This window comes from Pezoporus occidentalis, unplaced genomic scaffold, assembly GCF_034315485.1.
Source record: "Pezoporus occidentalis ecotype Australia unplaced genomic scaffold, CSIRO_AGI_Poc_V1 ctg16, whole genome shotgun sequence".
Classification (NCBI taxonomy): domain Eukaryota; kingdom Metazoa; phylum Chordata; class Aves; order Psittaciformes; family Psittacidae; genus Pezoporus; species Pezoporus occidentalis.
The window spans coordinates 5,561,046-5,573,245 of NW_026913425.1; the positions used below are offsets into that span (position 1 = coordinate 5,561,046).

At 44.2% G+C, this 12,200-nt stretch overlaps 1 protein-coding gene across 12 annotated transcripts in view; it reads right to left on the reverse strand.

Annotated features, from left to right (window-relative positions):
* Positions 1-10,095: 10,095 nt before the first annotated feature.
* Positions 10,096-12,200, reverse strand: part of ARHGEF28 (Rho guanine nucleotide exchange factor 28) — a 117,992-nt gene continuing 115,887 nt past the window's right edge. For 11 of the 12 annotated variants that reach the window (XM_062612455.1, XM_062612450.1, XM_062612454.1 and 8 more), the window contains one exon: positions 10,096-11,196. In XM_062612455.1, coding sequence (XP_062468439.1) covers positions 11,036-11,196 — 161 coding nt within the window. In that variant the 3' untranslated portion in view covers positions 10,096-11,035. The remainder of the gene's footprint in view (positions 11,197-12,200) is intronic. The other variant, XM_062612459.1, reaches the window with a different exon arrangement.

Consider the following 12,200-nt stretch of genomic DNA (forward strand, 5'->3'; position numbering starts at 1 on the left):
TTTCAGTTGTTGCTCAGTAATGTTTACTCTGACCAAGGACTTTGTGAGTCTCATGGTCTGCCAGGGAGGAGGGGAAGCCGGGAGGAAGCAGAGACAGGAAACCTGACCCAAACTAGCCAAAGAGGTATTCCATACCACAGCACGTCATGCCCAGTATATAGACTGGGGGCAGTAACCCAGAAGGCCCAGATCGCTGCTCAGGTCAGGCTGGGTATCAGTCGGCGGGTGGTGAGAGGTTGTATTCTCCTCCCTTGTTATTTCCCTTCTCATTATTATTATTGGTGGCAGCAGCAGTGATTTGTGTTATACCTTAGTTACTGGACTGTTCTCATCTCAACCCGTGAGAGTTACATTCTTTCGATTCTCCTCCCCATCCCTCCAGAAGCGGGGGGAGGAAGAAGTGAGGGGGAGTGAGCGAGCGGCTGCATGGTTCTGAGTTACTGGCTGGGCTTAAACCACGACAAGAAGAAATCCGCATTTTAGCCCAGAATGGACAGGGGCAGCATGGGAAAACCATTCTCACCAATATGAGCTAGGCTTGTGGGCTAGCTTCCAACATGCTCACACCTCTACCCTTACAGAGAAGAGACCTGGCCAGATGACTGCAGGAAAGAGACCAGAACATCCTGGGTTTCTGCTGGGGTGGGATGATCATGGCATACCAATGGACCTAAATGCAAGACCTGTCACTTCCAAGAGAGTTCAGCAGTTCCAGAGGGAACAGTGCAATCTCACACTCCTCTTAGAATCATAGAATAGTTAGGGTTGGAAAGGACCTTAAGATCACCAAGTACCAACTCATCTGCCATGGGCAGGGAGACCTCACACTAAATGATGTCACCCAAGGCTCTATCCAACCTGGCCTTGAGCACCACCAGGGATGGAGCATTCATAACTTCCCTAGGCAACCCATTCCAGTGCCTCACCACTCTCACAATAAAGATCTTCCTCCTTATATCCAATCCAAATTTCCCCTGTTTAACTTTGAACCCATTACCCCTTGTCCTATCACTACAGTCCCTAATGAAGAGTCCATCCCCAGCATCCTTATAGCCCCCCTTCAGATACTGGAAGGCTGCTATGAGGTCTCCACACAACCTTCTCTTCTCCAGGCTGAACAGCCCCAACTTTCTCAGCCTGTCTTCATACAGGAGGTGCTCCAGTCCACTGATCATCCTCGTGGCCCTCCTCTGGACTTGTTCCAACAGTTCCATGTCCTTTTTATGTTCAGGACACCAGAACTGCACACAATACTCCAAGGGAGGTCTCACGAGAGCAGAGTAGAGGGGCAGGATCACCTCCTTCGACCTGCTGGTCACGCTCCTTTTGATGCAGCCCAGGATATGGTTGGCTTTCGGGCTGCAAGCGCACACTGCAGCCAGCTCATGTTCATTTTCTCATCAACCAACACCCCCAAGTCCTTCTCCGCAGGGCTGCTCTGAATCTCTTCTCTGCCCAACCTGTAGCTGTGCCTGGGATTGCTCCGACCCAGGTGTAGGACCTTGCACTTGGCATGGTTAAACTTCATAAGGATGGCATCAGCCTACCTCACAAGAGTGTTGAGGTCCCTCTGGATGGCATTCCTTCCCTCCAGCCAATCAACCGAACCACACAGCTTGGTGTCATCGGCAAACAACACCGATCTCTGAGGGCACCACTCGTTACTGGTCTCCAGCGGGACATTGAGCCATTGACCACAACTCTTTGCATGTGGCCAACCAGCCAGTTCTTTATCCACCGAGTGGTCCATCCATCAAATTGATGTCTCTCCAATTCAGAGACAAGGATGTCGTGTGGGACAGCGTCAAACGCTTTACACAAGTCCAGGTAGATGACATCAACTGCTCTAGCCCTGTCCATCAGTTCTGTAGCTCCATCATAGAAGGCCACCAAATTGGTCAGGCAGGATTTCCCCTTAGTGAAGCCATGCTGGCTGTCACCAAGCACCTTGTTGTTTTTCATGTGCCTTAGCATGCCTTCCAGGAGAATCTGCTCCAAGATTTTGCCAGGCACAGAGGTGAGACTGACTGGTCTGTAATTCCCTGTGTCATCCATTTTCCCCTTCTTGAAAATGGGGGTTATGTTTCCCTTTTTCCAGTCATCGGGAACTTCACTTGACTGCCATGATTCTTCAAATATGATGGACAACAGCTTAGCAACTTCATTCGCCAGCTCCTTCAGGCCCCGTGGATGGATTTCATCACATCTCATGGACTTGTGCATGTTCAGGTTTTTAAGATGGTCTTGAACCTGTTCCTCTCCTACAGTGGGCCCAAGGTCTTCATTCTCCCAGTCTCTGGGTCTGCCCTCCAAGACTTGGGTGGTGTGGTCAGAGCATTTACCAGTGAAGACCAAGGCAAAGAAGTCATTCAGAAACTCAACCTTCTCCAAGTCCAGGGTAGCCACTTCTCTCAATAGCTTCCGGAGAGGGACCACATTGTCCCTAGTCTGTCTTTTATTTGCAAGGTACCTATAGAGTCCCTTCCTGTTATCTTTCACATCCCTAGACAAGTTTAATTCTAACTGGGCCTTAGCTTTCCTAACCTGGTCCCTAGCTTCCCAGACAACACCCCTGTATTCTTCTCAGGCTGCCTGTCCTTGCTTCCACCTTTTATAAGCCTTTTTTTCCCTTCGAAGTTTCCTCAGCAGCTCCTTGCCCTCCTGCTGCACTTCCTTCTAGCTGGGACACACCACTCCTGAGCTTGTAGCAGGTGATCCTTGAATATCAACCAGGAGTCTTGGGCCCCCCTGCCCTCTAGGTCTATATCCCATGGAACCTTCCTAAGCAGGTTCCTGAAGAGGACAGAGTCTGCTCTCTTGAAGTCGAGGGCAGTGAGCTTGCTGCACGCTCTTCTCACTGTCCTGAGGATCTCAAACTCGACCATCTCGTGATCACATGATCTCATGATCTTCTGCCAGCTGTGGATCTTTGGTCCATGAAAAGCCTCTCCATGGATGGAGATAATCATTCTTGCTACTGGCTGTGAATTCTTGCACCCTATTAAACTCAGTCCATCATATTCAGCTTTACTTTCAGCACTAGAGCTACCTAGTAACTTAAGTATATAATGAACATCACTTAAAGAAACCCCCAATAAAATAATGGCAAATTGTTGTTATAATAACGTAATTTCATGGAATGCCTGTATGGATATTTTTCATCAGCAACTCCCTGAACACTGCACAGAAGAAGCAGTTTCCACTATTTCTTGTGCTGTTTATTTCCCCAATTGCTTTGTTTTGAGTCCATATCGATTGCCTGGCAATTCATAATCCAAGTTTGAAAAACATTGTCTTGAAGTCGAGCATTTTGTCTTAGTCTTTCAAGCTTGGATTCAGGTCTGCATTTTCCAAATACCTGACAGCCTTCAGATCTCTTTTATGTTCAGGCCCATCTCTGTAATTATCCAAGAATTGCTGACAGAAATTGCTGAAATAACAGGTTGGAAACATTTGAGTAACATTTAGGGAAATGTTTCTGCTTATCAGAAGGCAACCAGGAAATTAAATGGTGAGCACTAATTGACTTACATTTAATTGAAATTATGGATGGAAGGACTGTATTTTGGGGAGCTTCAGTTACCCAGATGTTCTGAGCTCCCAATTTCCCAGAAGAACAAGCATTTCAAGTTTGGTGTCTGTGAGCCATACTGCATTAGTCATGTTCAGAATATTCGAGGAGCACATCGAAGTGCCAGCAACCTCATGGGGTTTTTAGTTCACGAGACTCCAACGCAGTCCTGCCTGCAGGACAGCAGAAGTGACTAACCCCTTAAAAATAAACTGATTCTCTTCTTGGCGGTCTCATTCAATGCTGATATATTGTCCTTGAAAGTTGTTATCCTTGAAGAATTAGGCTGTAAATCAAATGAGAACAGCTGGAGGCAGAATTAGATACGGAACTGTTTCTGCTGTGCAAACCGAGATTTTCAGTAAAACAGCTGAAGCACCCTGCCTTTTGTCAATTATTACTTCGTTTGAAATACCCTTCAGCACTCAGCATTCATTTTACATGCCAAGAGTGGCTTCCCAGGGCTGTAAGCCACCTTTCACAACCTGCACACAACCACTCAATCTCAAGATATGTGCTGGAGGGATGAGAGCCAGACAGAGGAGTAACGTGGCCAGTGCACAGGATCCCCTTGAGCCCCACCACTCTTTTGTGTGGCAAAACAGGGTTGTACATGCAGCTGGCTCCCAGTACGACCCGTGGCACCAGCTTCAGCAGTTCTGAATGGCCTGGTCCTCTGCATAACCTCTAGATTGCTTGGTTTTTTAGATAAACAAGCTGCCAGCACCATCCAGTTGACAGCCATGTACTAGCCCCAGGGCTGGAACTCTTCCTTCTGCACGCACAGAAGCCCCGGGTTATGTGCCATCCAGAGGAACATCCCTCATAGATTACCTGAAACATTCGTGAGCACCTGTAGTTTCTCAGGGAATTCACTCCTCATCTATGGATCAGCTGCAAGCAAACTTTGCCTCCTGAACCCCTGAGTTTCACCTGATGGTATAAAATTCTGCTGTGCCAGGCATAGAGAAATATCAACCATACCCTCTAGCCTGGAAATTTAGATGCTTACTGAGGACATAAAACTAAAGAATATTATCTTAATAAATCTACCCACAGAAAGACTGGGCAGCAACTGGAAGGTAGCCTTATGTACATATGATGTGTTCCACAGCATTCAACAACAGCAACAGGATTTCCTACAGTCTCAAGACTTACTGCCTAGATATCAAACGAAGGTCAGCTGAGGCCAGGACATCATTTCCATGATGGGAAATGGTCTTCAAATCATCTGGAACAAGGAAGGGAACATTACTTACAGATACAGCTATGTGCCAGCTTTTTCTGTCCATAGGGCATCTAGAAGCATTGATGGATCTCAAAGCAAGTGACTGATTTGATGTGCACTTCAAAGGAGGGCACACCTTAACTTTGGATCCTCAAAGTCCTTCCTTTGCCTGCAGCATCGACACTGTCCAGCCTTCATTGAGATAAAAGCTGTTTTGATATTACTTAAGCATCAGGCACTTGCAGATAATTTTATTATGTCCATGTCACCTTGTCAGTTTACCTGGTGGCTGCACACATGCTCAAAATCAGACCACATCTGGTAATGGGGGACTCTGCAAAGGAAAGCAATGCCAGCAGAGAGCAATTTTTCTCCTTCTGACATTTTCCCTTACACTGACAATCTGAGTGCATCACTCTGAAACCTTGCTCCTTACACATACGGGACATCAATATCACATAGGCAACAGCATCAAAAGCTGGAGGCCCTGGAGGCTGTAAGTGGCTATCCTCAACTGACTGAAAGCAGGAGATGCTCAGTTGTGATATTAAAGCTATTTTTGTCATATGGGCTGCCTTTATTTCTGGATTTGGCTTCTTTTGATGAGTTTATAATTGACCCAAAATAATTTGTTGTAGCAGTCATTCAACAATGCTAGGACAAGTGCAATCATGTAGGAAAACATAAAAAAAATAGTTTTAGGTGAGCCATTACTTAAACCGGGAGCAACACCAATTTCTCCTGTTTCTTGCACTACTCCAAAGGAGCACAAGTAGGTTTACAGCTTGACCTGAGCATCCCCAATCAGCTGAACACAGGGAATGCCAGCATCCTGCCAGTGCACTTGCAAAGGAAGGCAAGGGGTTCATGCTGGTCTTGACAAACCTCCTTCAGGTCAGGGGATTGTTCATCTGTGAAGGGCTTGGCTGGTAGCAGTGGTAACCTGGATTAGTAAAATGTTCACACCCCTGCACAGCTCCTGTAGGCATGGTTTGGCAGCTTTATAGAAAGCTGATAAGAAAAGTTCCCTTGGGTCTGTTAGGCAGCCTCCATAGGAGAAGTTATTTGTTTCAACTTGCATGCTTCACTGTCACTTTCATAAATATCTGATCCGCACTCCATCTGGCACTGGGTTTAAAAAAATGGCATCTAACCAGTTATCAGTTTATCAGCCAAGTTTTTTTCCTCTGAATAAAAAAAGTTGTTCCATGAAGGAGCCTAGAAAACATTCCATGGTAGGGGAAACCCTCCCTTCTATATAACCAGTTGATATTTCTTTTCTCTCCTCCTGGTCCACACCTAGGATATTTCAGGACCCAGCACCGGAATGACAGTTCTCTGAAGCAGAGCCATTTCATGTAAGCGGTGGGAACACCCTTATCTGAGCCTGAGACCAAGCAAGTGATGAGAAGAGGAAGAAAATTCTGCATAGCTGATCCTCAGGATAGAAAACATAGCACTCTGGGAATTTGGGATCCGGTTACTCACCTGGATAGAGCTGCTGCCAACAGGTGGAAAACATTCATATGGCATTCTCAGCTGACGGAAGTACCTGGACCATTTCACCACCATAGCCCACAAAACGCTTGAAAATCCCTCCACAATCTCTTAATCTTTGGTGATCTCCTTTTACAAGAAACCTGGTAGTCTATCATCTGATGCATTCTTTCAGAGCAAAAGGTGGTGTTAATGAAATACTTTAGATTAATGCCCTTTGAAGTTTTTCCTTTATATTGAAAAATTAAACACTGGTTTCACATCAGCCTGCCAAAGGGATCCTTTACAAAAAAACTGAGCTACTGAATACAGGCCATCCTCACAGTGTTATTTCAGAACCTGACAGCAAGACAACAAAACTTTTTTGGAGATGAACATGCAGCTGTCCTTAAGAATACCAAGCATATTCACAGCTACTTCTGCAGTGCTTCTACATAAAGATCTTTGCTATGGATGAGGAACCAACAATCACATCCATTTATCTTGGCAAAAAAAGTCACAAAGTGACTGCAATTCCATAAGAAAGAGCAAATATCCAACCTGTTACAGCACACTGACGCCCCACAACCTATACTGTTTCTACCTCTGTAATACTAACTGGGCACAGTGGAAGCTCTGGATTAGAAGGGTTTGGGTTTGGAGTTCTTCTCAAATGGAGTATTAATCAGAAGGTATCTGAGCAGTCATACAATTTCCCCATTTGTTACCAAATGCATAAGGAAAACTGCCTCATTGCAACTCTCCTTTGCTTTCAAAATTCAGTCAGAGCAAGTGGCACAGCCTCTTTGCTTTTCTCTGAACGAACAAGATTTTACCAGTGTTATGGCACATTACTACAGAATTTGCACTTACTTACTTGCACTTAACAATCAGTGAAAATCTTAGATGTTTTTTTTAACCTGAATAGGTGGGACATAAATTAATGCAGCCGACAGGGCACTAAGTAAAACGATTCATGTTCCTTACATGGCAAACATTAACAGATACTTTTTTAATCACTTCAGTAAGCAACCTTTGGTGAATTTTGCTGAGAGCCTAATCTGTATTTAATCCAGTAATTTGCAAATTACATGGAGGAACTTTGTGAAAATTCTCTTAAAAATGCAGCTGTGTTGTTTACCTTAATACTCAATTTGCTCTGTTCCGGCCTCACTCTGTGAATGATAGCATAAATCCAAGGTTCTGGACCCAGCCCACTGCAAGCTTGAGCCTTTCAGGAATTGGTTCTTTACATGTTTCAGATTTGCTGAAAACGCGCTTTGTTGTGAGTTCTGTTTAAAAATCTCTCAAAGTTGTTAGATATGACAGCTTTACTGGCATACAACAACATCAAGGAGAAAATGCTGGATGAAGTCTAGGTACTACTGTGAAGAAATTCCCACTTTGTTAAATGACGGAAGAAAGCTTAAAGAGGAAAAACCTGAGAGAAAGCCCAGTTTGGTGCAGCAGAGATTTGCAGTACAGCAATGGCTTCTTTAATTTAAACACTGAAATGAATGATTAAATTCAATTTTGAGCTCTCAGAGGCAAGATGCCTTGAGAAACACAGCAAAAAATAACCCAAACCCACAGTATATGGGATGAGGTAAAAATAAAACCAGCAGGCCTTGAGAACAAGTCCACTTTAAAATACTGTAATGAAGGTGAAGGGGAGAATTTGTGAATATATTTTTCTACTTAGAAAGAAGACCAATCATTAATATATGCTTGATGATAACTGAAAATGCAGCCTGCTAAAAAGGGGCTAATTTATGCTAGGTGTTAAGAAATGCCTAAATAATGGACAGAGGTCCTGGGTGCATAATAGATCTTGTTATAAGGAGCACCTGCTGACACTGCACTGGTCTATAGCTTAAACATTTTCTACAATTAAAATACCTAAATCTAGGGACCACCTGTTTCCTGCCTTTGCCTTCCTTGAGTGCCTGAACTTTTACTGTAAACACAGGTGAGCAAAATAAGATACTGCTTGATGTGAGGGGACTCAAGGAATTTGCCCAAAAGCTGAAGTCCTGTCCCCCCCCCTCCTTTTCAACTCCCAGCCCCTCAATAAAAACTGATGAGAGAAGCAGTATCCTCTCTTCCTCTCCCAGTGGCAAGACGCTTACATGGGAATTCCCACACCAGGCTGGGACAGCAGCTATCCATCCAGCAGCTTGGATTTGACAGTAACCACTACCAGATGTTTCAGCAAAGGCATAATAAAATGCAGAAAGAGTAATTGTGGAGAAAACTACTCAGTTGTTCCTGGGTTCCTACTAGTCCCTAGGCAATGCACATATCCCAGGACATGCTGCATCCCAAGGAACTGGTCTGCTTATTCAAAACTTTGCCAAAAAGCTGTCTAGATAGCAACCCTGAATTCACTGTGACTGGTAAAATACAGAGGCAGTGGACTGTCCTCATTACAGAACCTTTAGTAAGACTGGATTCCCATTTTAATTTTACTTTACCTGTGAAAATAAAGAAGGTAAAACATTTCCAGAAAGTCTAAAAAGGTTTTTTCTCTAATAGGGAGATACATTAAAGAAGTGCTGTCAGGTGAACATTAAGTCTTGAAAGCTGGAAATGTCAACTGAAAAATGTATTGGCAGACCAAATCTTTCCCTGATGACATTGGCACACCAGTTAGTATCAGCTGGGATTCAGCTCCTGCTCAGCTGTTAGCCTAAGACACCAACTGAGCAACGAGTCTGGTAACCCAGACAGATGCAATTCAGAAAGCTCTGCTTTTGAGTATTGGCCAACAGCACATCAGTCCCTGGAAGAGAACCCTCCACATCTGGAAACCCTTGCTGACAAACATCTACTATCTAAAACTCTGCCCCCTGAAAAAGATTTTGCACAACACAAGGCTTAGGGTGAATGGAAAGCATGTGATGCTTGAGGCTTATCCAGACAAACAAGCAGGGGCAAACCTGCATGTATCTGACCGGTGAGCTGGGCAGATGTGAGGCACCTCTGGAGCTGTGCATCTGCATTTCCTCGGCGCTGCTGCCAACCTGCCAGCCAGGATAAGAAGCACCTGGACAACCCAGATGGCTGCTCACCCTCCCTCAAGTAGCCATGTCCATGGTTCTGCCAGCCCAGGTGCTTTGCACACAGCTTTAGCTGCACTGGACCAGGGCAGGCACACATGCAGCAGCGCAGAGGGCAAACCAGACAAGGAGGGGTTGTTGTGGTTTAAGCCCAGCCAGTAACTCAGAACCATGCAGCCGCTCGCTCACTCCCCCTCACTTCTTCCTCCCCCCGCTTCTGGAGGGATGGGGAGCAGAATCGAAAGAATGTAACTCCCACGGGTTGAGATAAGAACAGTCCAGTAACTAAGGTATAACACAAACCACTGCTGCTGCCATCAATAATAATAATGAGAAGGGAAATAACAAGGGAAGAGAATACAACTGCTCACCACCTGCCTACTGATACCCAGCCTGACCTGACCAGTGGTCCAGCCCTTCCAGGTAACTGCCCCCAGTTTATATATTGGGCATGACGTGCTGTGGTATGGAATACCTCTCTGGCTAGTTTGGGTCAGGTGTCCTGTCTCTGCTTCCTCCCGGCTTCCCCTCCTCCCTGGCAGAGACTGAGGAAGTCCTTGGTCAGATTAAACGTTACTGAGCAACAACTAAAAACATCGGTGTTATCAGCGTTGTTCCCAGGCTGAAAGTCAAAAAGACAACACTGCACCAGCTACTAAGAAGGAGAAAAATGACTGCTACTGCTGAACCCAGGACAGTGGGGTTTTCTGTGTCCCTTCTGTTTTCAGATTTCTCTGGAGGACCTGACAATGAACCAAAGGTACAGTTTTGCAGAAATGCACAGAACATTTATTCAATTTGCCAGAAGTGTACAAATATTTTCGAAAGACAGAAACACAGAACTGGTCCTGGTTTCTTACTGCCTAACGCACAGTAAATCCCATGAACCTGAAAGCAGGAAACTAGCTGGTTCTTACATAAGAAAGCAGAGGAGTTTCAAAAAGGTTGAGTTACCTAAAAGCCTACTATTTTTCCCCTTTCTTTTCTTTTTACCAGTGAGGTGGTTTCATCTGGTGGATTTTTATGCACAAGGGCACTTACTGAAATGAGATACACTTATAACACAATAACAAGCTGATTTACAGCATTTTTTCACTGAAACTGGCAGTGGTACCAAAATGATGATAAGCACTGGGACGTGAACAAACACTTACAATTATGCAATTATGTTGAGACCATAAAAACCATCCTCTTCTGAACAGTTCCTGAGCCAGAGGATAAGGAAAACAACACCATAGTTAAGGGTACACAGCACATTTCAGCGAAGACTTCAGCCATCATTCTTACTTTGCTGTCTTCTCACATTATGTAACAGCTGTTAGAAGGTTACTGATCCACATTCTGCAATCTCAAATAGCAGGCCCACCTCTCTCAGCTTGCCCTTTTAAAAAGAGGACTCAGGAGAAATTCAGCACCAGCTTTCACAGCTCTCAGTGGCATCTTTACAATTCCAAAATGCTACACCTTCCCTGCTATCCCCTTGCCTCATGCAAAACATTTGAAATCATGTCATAAATTATAGATTATAAAACAAAGGCTTCAAAATAACTTAATTGTGATATTTGTCATGGGGAAAATCTCACATTGAATATTAAATACTATCCTTAAAGCCATTTGGTCATACAGAGAGCAACTACAGCCATTTAGAAAAGCAAACACAATTGTATTTCCAAAGTGCAACCAAAATTAGAAAACGAGCCATCAGAGGTACACAATCTTCTCCTCTACTCTGTCTTCATCTTTGTCATCCTGCAGGCTCTCAGGCTGGTGGTTCAGCAGCAGTGCATCTACCCGTGATGGCTGGATGGATCCCTGGTTTGGAATGCTTGTCTGGGGACCCTGGGTCTGTGATGTATTCAGATCTGTAGAAGAGAAAGACATGTGACAATGCATCTTCCGTCATGATATCTCTTCAAGTCTGCTCGTTGTCATCCAAGGGATGATCATTGTCACTGTTTTTACAGTAAAAGAAATTTATACCCATGCTTCACTAACCAGACATACAATAATGCGAAGGCATAAATGCGATCAGAGTTGGGCTGGAGGGAAACATGCAGTTCTTAATTAGTACCTATATTAGTAATAATATAATTGTAAAATTAATACAGCTTCCATCATTACACAGAATTTTATCTGGAAGCCTTCTTTTTATGGATGAAAAAGAATCAACTGAGTAAACCCAGTTAAAAGCCTACGTGACTAACACTTGCACTATGTAACTGATGTATAACCATTCAGCTTTTTCTACTAACTTTACCTGTGTTTATTTGCACAAACTACCTACTCTGTTCTTGTCTCAGTCCTTAAGGTTTGATGGGGAGATATCTGCACCCAAATACTAAGAAATTATTTCACAAGGATCTTGATTAGTTATCTTTCCAATTTTCTCCTGCAAATGCAGAGAATCAGGTACTTGTTTTTCAGCATTGAGCTCTGAAGGTTTTTGTGATGATCTGCGCTCTACTTCAAAAAGAAAAAAAGAAATATATGCATAACCACAGTTGGGTTTTCTCCCTAGTCAGCTTTCTGTAACACTTCAAGCCCTCAGGAACTACACCTAAGTACTTAGCTTTTCCACACATCCGTATTTCTGCAAAGCAATTTTTACCATAAAAACAAGCTACATAACAAGGGAGCAGGTATCCTCGTACCTAGGTAAGGGAAAAGTCTGCAACAGACAAGCTGCAATACTTTTCACTGTAATCTTAGCCCAACCAATGACTGCTGCTTGTACATGAGAAGTGTTAAGTTCTCATTCTCCCTACTGCGAAAAGAACTCTGAGGAAAAAGGAGAGCTTGGCACCTCTCCCACAGCATGCGTAATGCCAGAAGCAAGCGAACCAAGCAATGGCTTCCTTTAAGCCTT